An 11,974-nucleotide genomic window follows, 5' to 3' on the forward strand; every position below is an offset into this window, starting at 1 on the left:
CAAGGCATGGGGTGTGTGGGGTTCATGTCAAGCGGGGACAACAAAGGCCTGGCACCCCTGTCCGGCTGCGCTGGGATAGCGAGGGGCGGCGGGAGCTCCTTCGCTTCCCCAGTTTCCCCGATTTTCACACGATGGCAGCAGAGGCGAGGGAACGCGTTCTCAGCCGGCGTGAGCCGGGGCTGGGCTGGGGGTTCTGGCCCCGCAGCCCCAGCCTGCCCCGCGCCGGCCTCGGCACCCAGGATCGGGCCCCGGCTCCTCCTCCCGTGACGGTCCCAAGGGTGACACTACCTGCCCAACCTGCGCTGCGACACCCGGTCCCACCCCTTGAGTTAACCCGCCGCGCCACGCCGCCAACCCCGCCGGCCTCGCCGTCGTCGCTCCCCCGCACCCCGCTCGCTCCCCCGCACCCCGCTCGCTCCCCACCGGAGAGGAAACTTTGTCCCCTCCGTCCGCTCGCTGGGTGCCCCTGGGCGCCCGTCCCGCCCTGCGCCGTCCGCTCGGTGGGAAGGAGGAAACCCAGCGGCGGCGGCGACATGGGCAGCGCCGAGGAGGATTATAACTTTGTCTTCAAGGGTGAGTCCTGGGCTCGATGTCGATCCCCCTCCCCAAACGGGATGGAGCTGGAGGCCGGGGGCTGCCTTCCCCCCCTGCCCCCCGCCCAGGGCTGCCGTGTCCCAAACTGGGATGTTGACCATCGCTGCAGCTCTGATGTGTGCAGGGAGCTGCGAAGGGTCGGGGGATCGGGGAGCAGGCACCGGCCTCGGCCACGTCCCCGGGCTGATGGCGGCGAGGTCAGGGCTAGTGAATGGCACGGGGGGCACGGGGACACCCATGCCCACCCCAATGCCACACGCGTGGGACGCCGGGCGAACGGCGGGCAGTGGGGGCTGAGACAGCTGGGGTTGAGCGTGCGAGACGTAAATACCGTGCGAGCCCATTAACCCCTGAGAGCAGCGGGCGTTTAAAAGTCATTCGGCTGCGGTGACCTGGGCGGTGGCACACGCAGAGGACGCGGGGGGGGTCAAACCGGGGCTGGAGAAACGGGGGCAAGGCCTCGTGCCCACCCCCCCAGCTTGAGCTCTGCAGGTCGTTGCCTCAGCCGGGTGCTACCGGCCAGACCCCGCTGGACCTCGGTGCTCCCCTTGGGCAAGCGGAGATGGACGGGCTCCACTGTGCCACCAGTCCCGGGTGCCCACTGCAGTGGGGTGACCCGTGGCCAGGGCAAGCATGGTAGCCGTGACACCCCCGGACAGCAGATGGGGAGCGCGGCCGGGCTCAGCCATGAGCTGAGAGCTCATGGAGCAGGGACGGGACCCCCGTTTGCTGAAGGAGTGACGGTGCCAGGTCCTGCGTGGCCTCGGTGCCTGGGTCAGGGGGTCATCAGGCAACGCGGGACCCCCGTGCACCCCATGCCAGCAGCTGGGGCGGTCCGGCTGCCACACGGGCAAGGCAAGGAGCTGCTGGCTGGTCTGGCTCAGGTCAGAAAGGGTTGTTTGAATTATTAAGTGTTTTGGAGCTGCCCTCTCCCCTCCCCGATGTCTCCAATGGGCTTTCTCCCTTCCGCAGTCGTCCTGATCGGGGAATCCGGGGTGGGCAAAACCAACCTGCTCTCCCGCTTCACCCGCAACGAGTTCAACCACGACAGCCGCACCACCATCGGCGTGGAGTTCTCCACCCGCACCATCCTGGTGGGAGATGCCGTGGTGAAGGCTCAGATCTGGGACACGGCCGGGCTGGAGCGGTACCGCGCCATCACCTCCGCGTAAGGACGGGATGCCCGAAATCAGGGATCCCCCCTGGCACCTGCCTGGTGATGCCCTCGTAGTTGAGCCCCACGGGGGAGGACACTGTGAGGGGTGTCCGGAGCGGGGGGTGATGGTGGGGTTCTCCCGTAGGTATTACCGGGGAGCCGTGGGTGCCCTGGTCGTCTTTGACATCACCAAGCACCAGACGTACGACGTGGTGGACCGCTGGCTGAAGGAGCTGTACGACCACGCCGAGGCCAGCATCGTCGTCATGCTGGTGGGGAACAAGACCGACCTCGCGCAGGCTCGGGAGGTGCCCATGGAGGAGGCAAAAATGTTTGCAGGTACAGGCTGGCACCCTGCTCCGGGGCTGGGGGCCTGGCGACCTCCCCGAGAGCAGGGACCCGCACCACGGCGGGCACCCTGACACCTCTAAAGGGGCTCAGAAACGGAGCCCGTGCCCTCGCTGGGGTCTGCATCGTCTCGGGGGACCCCTCTCGTTGCAGACAACAACGGGCTGCTGTTCGTCGAGACCTCGGCGCTGGATTCCACCAACGTCGAGCAGGCGTTTGAGACCATCCTGAAGGGTAGGTGCACCGACGCCGTGCTGCAGCAGCAGGGTCCCGGGGGCCGGGGCATCGCGGGGTCCCTTACCGGGGACGCAGGGCCGGGCAGAGGATGTGCGGCGCATCTCTCCTCTGCCCTGCTCCACCTGAGCTCTTTGGGACAGGTTTCGGCGTCGTCTTTCTGGCTGGTTTGGTTTCCGGCCTTTTGCACTGGGCGTTTCGCTCTCCGCGCCCCATGGCTTTGTTCCCGCGGCCCCTGGGCATCCCCGAAGCCCCGGGGGCTCCTCCTCCCCCTGTAATCCCTGGTCCCCTTCCTGTTGTCCCGGGCTCCTGACTCAACGTCTCCAGCACCCTGCCCGACCGGCCGGGGGCACCTGGGGGCAGGGGGATGGCCAGGAGCACCTCTCCGGGAACGGCAGCCGGCAGCACCCGGGCAGGAGCGCGGCGAGGTGTGCCGTGCCATGCCATGCCATTCCATGCTATCCTGTGGCGAGCCGTGCCGTGCCATGCCGTGCTATCCCATACTGTGTTATCCCATGCCGTGCTATCCCATGCCGAGCTGTGCCATGCCGTGCCATTCCATGCTATCCCGTGCCGAGCCGTGCCGTGCCATGCCCTGCTATCCCATGACAAGCTGTACTATGTTGTGCCATGCCAAGCTGTGCCATGCTGTGCCATGCCGTGCTGAGCCATGCCGTGCCATGCTGTGCTATCCCATGCCGAGCTGTACTGTGCTGTGCCATGCCGTGCTGTCCCATGCCATGCCATGCTGTCCCATGCCATGCCGTGCCATGCTGTGCTGTGCCATGCTGTGCCATTCTGTGCTATCCCGTGCCAAGCTGTGCCGTGCCGTGCCATGCCATGCCATGCCGTGCTATCCCATGCTGAGCTGTGCTGTGCCATGCTGTGCTATCCCATGCCAAGCTGTACCATGCCGTGCCATGCCATGCTGTCCTATGCCGTGCCATGCCATGCCATGCCATGCTATCCCATGCTGAGCTGTACCATGCCGTGCCATGCCATGCTGTCCTATGCCGTGCCATGCCGTGCCGTGCCATGCCATGCTATCCCATGCCGAGCCGTACTGTGCTGTGCCATGCCGTGCCATTCCATGCTATCCCATGCCAAGCTGTGCCGTGCTGTGCCATGCTGTGCTGTGTCATGCCATGCCATGCCATGCTATCCCGTGCTGAGCTGTGCCGTGCCATGCTGTGCTATCCCATGCTGAGCTGTACCATGCCGTGCCATGCCATGCCATGCTGTGCCATGCCGTGCCATGCCGTGCTATCCCATGCCAAGCTGTGCCATGCCATGCCGTGCCGTGCCATGCCATGCCATGCCATGCTATCCTGTGCTGAGCTGTGCCGTGCCATGCCGTGCTATCCCATGCTGAGCTGTGCCATGCCGTGCCTTGCCATGCTGTGCCATGCCATGCCGTGCCATGCCGTGCTATCCCGTGCCGAGCCGTGCCATCCCATGCCGAGCCAGCCCAGCCCGGCATGCTGCCAGCCCCGTCCCGGGGTGAAGCACTAATCCCAGGTTGGGCAAGAGGAAATTGCCCAAGCGCAGGGTGTTCCCCGGGCACCGCGGGGATGCAGCGTGGGGGAGCCGCTCCCTTGTCACCCTCAACTCGTCCCCTCTGCTGCATAAAGGGCAAGGAGAGCCACTAACGTGCCAAGCCATGGGCCAGCGGGCGAGCAATGGGGGCCAAGCCATGGGCTAGCGGGAAAGCAACGGGGGCTGCGGGCTCGAAGCTGTCCCTGCTTCCCAGGGGGGCCCTCGGGTGACGCACAGACACCCCCCCGACCCCCCCGGCACCTCTTGCTTTGCAGAGATCTTCCACAAAGTGCAGAAGCAGAAGCAGAGGAGCAGCCAAAGCAACACGGTGTCCCTCGGCAGCGAGAGCCCGGGGAGCACGGCTCCGGCGCAGACGGAGAAGCGCCCGTGCTGCGTGGCCCTCTGAGCTGGCCGGGCACCCCGGGGACCCCCGCAAACCCGGGACATGCCAGTGGCGCCGAGCTGGGTCTGCCTCTGCGCGGACTTGTCTGGCCACCGGCACGGGCTGGTGTCACCCAGCCTGCGGTGCCACCCCCGTCCTGGGGCAGCGGGGACCAGCAGCCCGGGCAGTGGCCAAATTCTGCCATAAACGGTGAGAAGCGCCAGTGCCGGGAGCTCTGCTCTGCCTGCTTCGTTTTTGCCGGGCCTTGATTAGCATCACCACCGTCCCGCACGGACCCCCCCAGCCCCTCCAGACCCCCAGTGCAGAGGACTGAGATACCCCCCAGGCACCGCTGGGGAAGGATCCAGGAGGTTCTGGCCACGATGGTGCCAGCGATGGTAGCCACTCCGATTGTGTCTGGCCCTGGGGTTGCTCCCCTGCGGCCAGCCTGTGCCACGCGCTGGGGATGTGGTGGTCCCCACAGGTCTCCGTCCCCACCGGGGACTGCTCTGGGGTCACCCCAAGCCCTAAGGAGCGAAGCGGCAGCGCTCAGCCCTCGGCGCATCTCTGTCCCCATCCCAGACACGGGACAAACGTGACGGCGGGACCCAGCGAAGGTCGCTCCCGTCCGCGGGGTGGGATGGGGCTGGTGCCCGGGGGCCCGGGAGCAGCTCCGTGCCCAGCGCAACTGGTGACGCAACCATTAAAGGACTTGCGAAATGCGGGTTTGCTGAGCTGGAATTCCTGCGTGTTTGTGGTCCCGTCCCCTGGTCCCCACCTCTGCGAAGCGCTGGAGATCGCGGTCACCCGAGCAGCCCAGCCTGATGCCACCTACGACCCCTCCCAGCCTGATGCCACCATCCCCCTGAACCCCCTCCCAGCCCGATGCTATGGCCCCCTGTGACCCCTCACAGCCCGATGCTGTGGTCCCCCTGAACCCACCCCCAGCCTGATGCCACCGTCCCCCTGAACCCCCTCCCAGCCTGATGGCATGGTCCCCCCATGACCCCTCCCAGCCCGATGCTGTGGTCCCCCTGAACCCCCTCCCAGCCTGATGCCACAGTCCCCCCATGCTCCCTCCCAGCCTGATGCCACCGTCCCCCTGAACCTCCTCCCAGCCCGATGCCATGGTCCCCCCATGCTCCCTCCCAGCCCGATGCCACGGTCCCCCTGAACCCCCTCCCAGCCCGATGCCATGGTCCCCCCGTGACCCCTCACAGCCCGATGCTGTGGTCCCCCAATGCCCCCTCCCAGCCCAATGACGTGATCCCCCCATGTCCCCTCCCAGCCCGATGCCACAGTCCCCCTGCGCCCCCTCCCCACACAGCCTGTCCCAGCCCGTGTCCCCACGCCCTCGCTGGTTTATAGGGGACAGCTGGCGGTTTATCAGTCCAAGCCGCGACGTGGCCTCAGCCAGTTCCTGAAACCCCTCGGGAACGTGAGAATCGCTCCGGATTCTCCGCATCTTCCTCTAGTTCCGGGCACTCGCTTTCCCTTTGCCCAGCTCCCATCCCGTCCCAGTCCCCACGGCAGTGGCCGTGGCTGTCCCCATGGCTGGCACAGGCGGTGGCCTTTTCCTGCTGCCCTGGGGTGCCCCATGCCCCAGGGAAGGCACCGTGGGGCTGAGCTGGGAGCGGGGCCCACGTACCTGCCCCCCCCCGCCCCTTACCTGGCCCAGGTGAGCGCACCTGGGCGGTGACGGGCAGCCCTGGCCACCAATGGGCACGGAGGAGGAAGGGCTGTGGCCACCAATGTGTGCGGAGGTGACAGCCCCCGCCAGGGCTGGAGAGGGCCCCGGAAATCCCAGTCGTCCCAGTGGGAGTGGGGCTGCGGTGCTGGGCGAGATGCGGGGCAAGGACGATGAGTATGACTACCTCTTCAAAGGTGGGTCTCCTGCCCTGCCATGCCTGCGATGAGCTGTGCTGGGTCTCAGCCTGCGCCGCTCTGGCCATGCCCGCGATGAGCTGTGCTGGGTCTCAGCCTGCTGCGGGTGGGTTCTACCTCCATGCAGCACCCTCGGGATGGAGCTGGAAGCCGGGGCTTTGGCTTGCACTGGGATATAAACACAGCTCCCAGCGCTGGGGATCTGGGGGGGCGGTGGTGTTGGGGGGGCTCCTCCGCGCTGGGCAGAGGGGGGGTGGCTATCGGTGGTGCCGGGGCTTCAGGGTAGAGGCTGAACCGCTGCCATGGCCCGAGGGTTGGCAAAGAGCTGGTCTGTGTCTGTTTGTGGCCCTAGCGCTAATTAAAGCAGCTCGTTACTGCTGGGGGGGGGGCAGTCTGGAGCCCTCACCTGGGTGCAGCAGCCAGGGGGGTGGTGGCCGTGCCCCGGGCAGGGTGGGGGGAGGCAGGGGCCGGGGGGAAGGCAGGTCCCTGCAGGTGCTGTGCCGGCCCCTGAGCCCCTCGGTGGGGGGGGGCGGTTTGGGGGCTCCCCTCTGCGTGGTTGGGGCGGGGGGAGCCATTCTGGGGCCTGAGGGGAGCGTTCCCGAGAGGAAAAGCTGCTGCTCTCCCGGCTGCGGCGAAGGGAGAGGATCCAGGGCTCCGGGGTTGTCCTTCCCGGCGCCGCTCGCGGTGTGACATCTCCGGTGTGCGAGAGGGGACGGGGCTGGGCCCTCGGGGACACAGCGCCGGTTTTACCGGCTGTAGGAGCCCAGCATCCCCGTCGGAGCCGCCATCCCGGCCGTATGCTGGCTTTCCCTGCCTTTAGCAGCTCTGCCGGTGTCCCGGGTGGCTGGGGGAAGCCAGGGGACAACGTCACAACCTCCCGAGCCATAAAACCCGGGGAGTGAGATCAGCCGGCGGCGGCCGTGAGTCAACCTCCCCGGGCAGCGCTGCCCGAAAGGCCCCCAGTAATTCCAGCCACCGACAGGCCGGTGGCCCCCGGCTCCTCGCACACCTCCCCTGGCTCCTGCCCAGGAAAATCCTCCTCTCCGGAGTTATTCTGGGACCCGGTGAGGGGGAAACTCTGATGCAGCCGGAGCTGGGTCGTGCCTCCAGCTGCTGTGTCCTTCCCTTCCCCAGCAGCGTGGCTCTGAGGTGGCCCCGGTGTGTTGTCCTCCTGCGGTCCCCGTCCCTTCCCTGTGATCTGTCAGGAGCCGGGGCTGGGAGCAGCTCCACGCCGGGCTCTGCGTTCCCCTCCTCGGTCTCATGGTGATCTCTGGAGTCCTTAAAATAACAAGAGAACCCAGTTTTGAACGGCAGGCCTGCTCATCCCTGCTGAAGCAGGAGCAAAGTCCGAGGCAAGACGCGGTGTTTAGGGGCCCGGTGTGGGCCAGTGCTCTCGGGGGTCCCATGGCTCTGCTGAGCCCAGCCGCTCCCCGGGGAAATGGGAGATGGTCACCGCTCGCAGCGGCGTTATCCCGATTTCCACTGAGCCGGGAGAATCAGCTGCCTTCTCCGGATGCAAAACATGACGCGAATTCCAGCTGCGCTCACGGGAAAGCCCTGGGTGCTGCTGGAGGGGCTTGGGATAGATGAGAAACGGCCCTGGGCACGGCTGCTCCGTGGACCCTTCCCTCAGGCCCCTCTGCGGAGCTCCAGGCTGTTTCCATCCCCGCCGCTGCGGCGGGCCATGATGCGGCAAGGACGTTTCCCCAGGATTCACGGGATGCTTTGAACCGTGCGCGCGGAGGCAGCGAGGACCCAGAGCGCCCTTGTGCGCGGGGTGGAGGATGCCGCTCGAGTCCCTCTTGCCCTCCAAGCTCGGGGGGGATGGGACTGAGCACGTTCCCCCCTCTGCATCGCGGTGCCGGATCCATCCATCCCCCTCCCCACATCCCTGGCGTGGTGCGAAGCCCGCAGGAGCGTGCCGTGGCCGGGGGGGCTGTGTGAGGTGTGCCCGGCACGGGCTGGCTCCGCTCCTCGCCGCCTCCCCCCAGCCCGCTTTCCCAAGGCGTTCCCCTGCTGATACGGGTTTTGCCGGCTGCGGGGGTGCCGCAGCGCGGCATGCTCCTGCCTCAGTTTCCCCTGGCCGTGCTCGGTGCTGGCTCCTGGTGGGCCGGGCGCTCGCAGGCTGCGCTGCCCTCCCGTCCCCGGGGCTGCAGGCGGCAGGAGCGCGGCACTGCCGGCACGGGGGACGCAGTGGTTGAGCCAGAGGAAGTGGCAACTTCCCGTTGTTCAAACGCCGAGCCGGGATCAAAACGGCGAGGCTCGGTAAGCGTTAACGAACCCAGCTCATCACCGGCCTGCATTTTTCTGCTGGTTCGTCCAGGGTAGCCCCGGCTGTCATGGTCCTCCTGGGCCTCCACGTGGCAGGCGGTGGCTTTCAGGGCTGCGCGGAGGAGCCGCCATTGCCTCCGTCGCCGGCTGCCCCGACATGGGGATGGCCATTGAGGCTCCGGTGCCTTCCAGCCACCCTCGGTGATCACCGGGAGCTGCCCCGCATGGCGTCGGGCTTCGCGGAGCCATGCTACGTGCTGCCTGTCCGGCACCGAGGGTTTTGGAAGGGGGTGGCTGCGCTGCTGGAGGCTTTGCATCCCAGCCCGCGGGAGGGAACCGAGTCCCTGGGAGCGGGAGGTGCTGGGGAAGGGGTTACCCAGGACACGGAGCAGCATTCCCGGGGGATGGCGGCTGCTGAGCCTGCAATGAGTGCAGATGCCTCTTGCCGCAGAATTGCAGCCCTGAGGACGCGCGGCGGCGCGGCTGTGGCGTAGCCTGGGGTCCCTTGCTGCTGCGGCAGCTCCGGGGGTCTCCCAGAGCCGTCGCTGGAAGGTTGTGAGCTCAGCCCTGCTGTTTGGTCCCGGGGAGGGGTGGGGGAGAGGCGTCCGTCCCCCCCCCCAGGCTTGGTGCCGTGAGGGCGGGCAGAGAGAAGCGGGGCCGCGTTACGCAGCGCACCCGGAGAACGAACAGAACCGGCAGCGGGGGAATAAAACGATGATAGTAATAATTAAAAAAAAAAAAAAAAAAAAATCCAAACCTGTTGAGTCATAAACTCAACAAACTCGATAGGGGAGCCACGTGATAACGCCTGCCCAGAGCCTGTTGCGCCAGGTTTTACGGGAACCAGCCAGATCTGGGACAGGCAGAAAATGCACTTAAGGAACCCACACCCAGGGACTTCCCTGCTCTCGGTGGCGGTGGAGGAGGAGGAGGAGAAGGAGGATGATGATGCTTCCTTTCAGACCATGTCCTTAAGTCCTCTTGTGTGCCCTCAGGGTTGGAGCTCGGGCTGGCAACAGGAGACCCAGCTCTGCTTGGCCTCTCTGGCCCGGCCGGTTTCCACACAGGCTCTGGTTTTCTGCCCCTCGCGGACCTTCCGGGGCGCAAGAAACCATCGCAACTTCCAGGCGATGGCAGGAATTTTCTTGCAGGGTGTTCACAGGCAGCTGCGGTGCCGCCGGGACGAGTGGAGGCTGCTGGTTCCCCCACCCCGAGGGCAGCGTCGCGGCCCCCTCGCCCGCCAGCTTCTCCCCGGGGGTGGGAGAAGATGGGGAGATGTCTCCCCCCCGGCCAGTCTGGGCTGTGGGGTTTACTGGGACGGTTGGCGCTGTGGGATGCAAATGCCTTTGCTGGGTCCGGGGCGGGGGTGACACTGTGCTTGTCCCCCCCCGCAGTTGTGCTCATCGGGGACTCCGGGGTGGGGAAGAGCAACCTGCTCTCACGCTTCACCCGCAATGAGTTCAACCTGGAGAGCAAGAGCACCATCGGGGTGGAGTTTGCCACAAGGAGCATCCAGGTGGACAACAAGACCGTGAAGGCTCAGATCTGGGACACGGCCGGGCAGGAGCGGTACCGGGCCATCACCTCAGCGTGAGTTTCCTTGTCCCCCACCCGCCTCCCTCGCCCGGCGCCCCGCTGTGACCCTGTCCCCTCGCTGTCCCCCCCAGGTACTACCGGGGGGCGGTGGGAGCTCTGCTCGTCTACGACATCGCCAAGTACCTGACGTACGAGAACGCCGAGCGCTGGCTGAAGGAGCTGCAGGACCACGCTGACGCCAACATCGTCATCATGCTGGTGGGCAACAAGAGCGACCTGCGGCACCTGCGGGCCGTGCCCACCGATGAGGCCAAGAGCTTTGCAGGTATCGCCCCCGTCCCACCCCGTCTCTCCCCGCCCCAGGGCGGCTGTGGCTCATGGTGCCCACCTGAGCTCGCCCTGTCCTTGCAGAGAAGAACGGGCTCTCCTTCCTCGAGACGTCTGCCCTGGACTCCACCAACGTGGAGACGGCTTTCCACAACATCCTCTCAGGTAAGGGGCAACGGCGGAAAGGGGAGGGATGACGGATGGAGATGGTTTTGGACACGGTGTCCTCCCAGCACCCCGCTGGGGACGTTCTGGGGTGGGATCCTGCTCCCCGGGTTGGGGAGATGTGGGCCTCTGCACCCCTGGAGCCGTGTGTTTTGGGAGGGGGCAGGTCCCCCGCTGAAATAGAAACTTAAAGAACATTTTTTTTTTTTTTTTTTTTGGCGCTCTCTTCTCTCTCCGTGCTGGCAGAGATCTACCGCATCGTCTCGCAGAGGCAGATCGCCGGGCAGCCGGAGGCCGAGTTCGGCCCCGCCACGACCATCGAGCCCATCCGGGTGCTGCCCACGCAGCAGGAGGGCAGGCAGGCGCCCTGCTGCCAGAACATCTGAGCCCCCCCCCACACCCCGGGGGTGCCCCAGTCCTGACACCCCCCCGCCACCCCCCTCAGCGCGTGGTGGCATCACGTTTCTCACCCTCTACCTCTGCTCGCTGCAGCCCCCCCAGGACAGGGCGGGCTGGCGGCCGCTTCTGCACTGCTCTTGTGCGCGCCATCACGCCGCGCTCCCCATGTTTATGTAGGACCTACACAAATGGGGAGGGGGGCAGGGAAAAGCATCAGGGTCCCTCCGCTCTCTCCCCACGGCTTGGGACACGCCATCCCCTCGTGTCCCTGCTTCCTCCAGCCCTGAAGGAGCGTCACCGGGTGACTCAGGGTGGCACCGAACAAGCCCGAACACCGCGACTCCCTTGTTTGGTGCCACATTTCCCGTGGCACCCCTGGGTGCAGCACCTCCGGGGCAGGGTGTGTGTGTGGGGGGGACACACGCAGGGTGCACCCTTCTCTGGCCCGGTGAAGCGAGTGCGTGCGCCCAGCCTTGCCCCCGCAGCACCCGGGGCTGGCTGCGCCTCTGGGTGCAGCGGGGGCAGCTCTGGGACACCCAGTGTGGGGTGCGGGGGGGTGACTCCCCCGCTTCTGCCTGCTTTTCGTGCCGTCAGCCCCCCCAGGCGTCCCTGCAGCACAGCCCCGGCAAAGGGAGACGCTGCACCTCTGCCACTGCTGCCCCAGCGCAGGGGGACATGGCGGGGGGGGGCATGTCCTTTGGGGGACCCCCCGGGAGGGGACAAGGGGGTCCCGGGGCTTTAGTGGGGTGAAGGCGGGGATGGGGCGCTGAGGGTGGGCACCTGGTCCCTCCGCACGCCTCCCCGTGTGGTGGCCGGGACCAGCACATGGGTCCCCTCGGCTGCGAGGAGCATCCCCCCCCCCCCCCCGTGACTTGCGCCCGCTCCACTCGAGTGTTTTGCCACTGGTGACAGCGTGGCCCGGCCGGGGGACACGGCTGCCACTAGATGGAGCGGCTGCTGCACCTACAGGGTGACAGTGGCCCCGTTCCCCGTCCCCCCCCCCCCCCCGGCCCGGGGGACAGTGGGTGCCCCCCAGGGTGGACGTGGGGACAAGGTGCTGGGACAGGCTGGGCTGAGCCCAGTGCCCCTGTCGGGGGGTGACTGGGAGGGGTCAGTCAAGAGGGGTGCGGGTGCCGCGGTGG

General features: G+C 66.9%; 2 protein-coding genes across 3 annotated transcripts; both read left to right on the forward strand.

Annotated features, from left to right (window-relative positions):
- The first annotated feature begins 50 nt into the window (after nucleotides 1-50).
- Nucleotides 51-4,968, forward strand: RAB25 (RAB25, member RAS oncogene family). Of its 2 annotated transcripts, XM_054182992.1 has the most exons (5): nucleotides 51-573; nucleotides 1,567-1,762; nucleotides 1,896-2,089; nucleotides 2,252-2,332; nucleotides 4,144-4,968. In XM_054182992.1, the coding sequence occupies exons 1-5, from the start codon at nucleotides 132-134 to the stop codon at nucleotides 4,272-4,274; spliced, it is 1,044 nt and encodes a 347-aa protein (XP_054038967.1). In that variant the 5' UTR covers nucleotides 51-131; the 3' UTR covers nucleotides 4,275-4,968. The 2 variants fall into 2 exon arrangements, with proteins under 2 accessions (XP_054038967.1, XP_054038966.1); XM_054182991.1 differs by lacking the exon at nucleotides 4,144-4,968 and having other exon boundaries at nucleotides 2,252-3,015.
- Nucleotides 4,969-6,055: 1,087 nt separating this feature from the next.
- On the forward strand, nucleotides 6,056-11,052 carry LOC128901158 (ras-related protein Rab-11A-like). The gene is made up of 5 exons (XM_054182997.1): nucleotides 6,056-6,134; nucleotides 9,800-9,995; nucleotides 10,073-10,266; nucleotides 10,353-10,433; nucleotides 10,680-11,052. Exons 1-5 carry the CDS (start codon nucleotides 6,095-6,097, stop codon nucleotides 10,817-10,819), a joined length of 651 nt encoding a protein of 216 aa, XP_054038972.1. The 5' UTR covers nucleotides 6,056-6,094; the 3' UTR covers nucleotides 10,820-11,052.
- Nucleotides 11,053-11,974: the final 922 nt, after the last annotated feature.

This window comes from Rissa tridactyla, chromosome 23, assembly GCF_028500815.1.
Source record: "Rissa tridactyla isolate bRisTri1 chromosome 23, bRisTri1.patW.cur.20221130, whole genome shotgun sequence".
NCBI classification, from domain to species: Eukaryota; Metazoa; Chordata; class Aves; order Charadriiformes; family Laridae; genus Rissa; species Rissa tridactyla.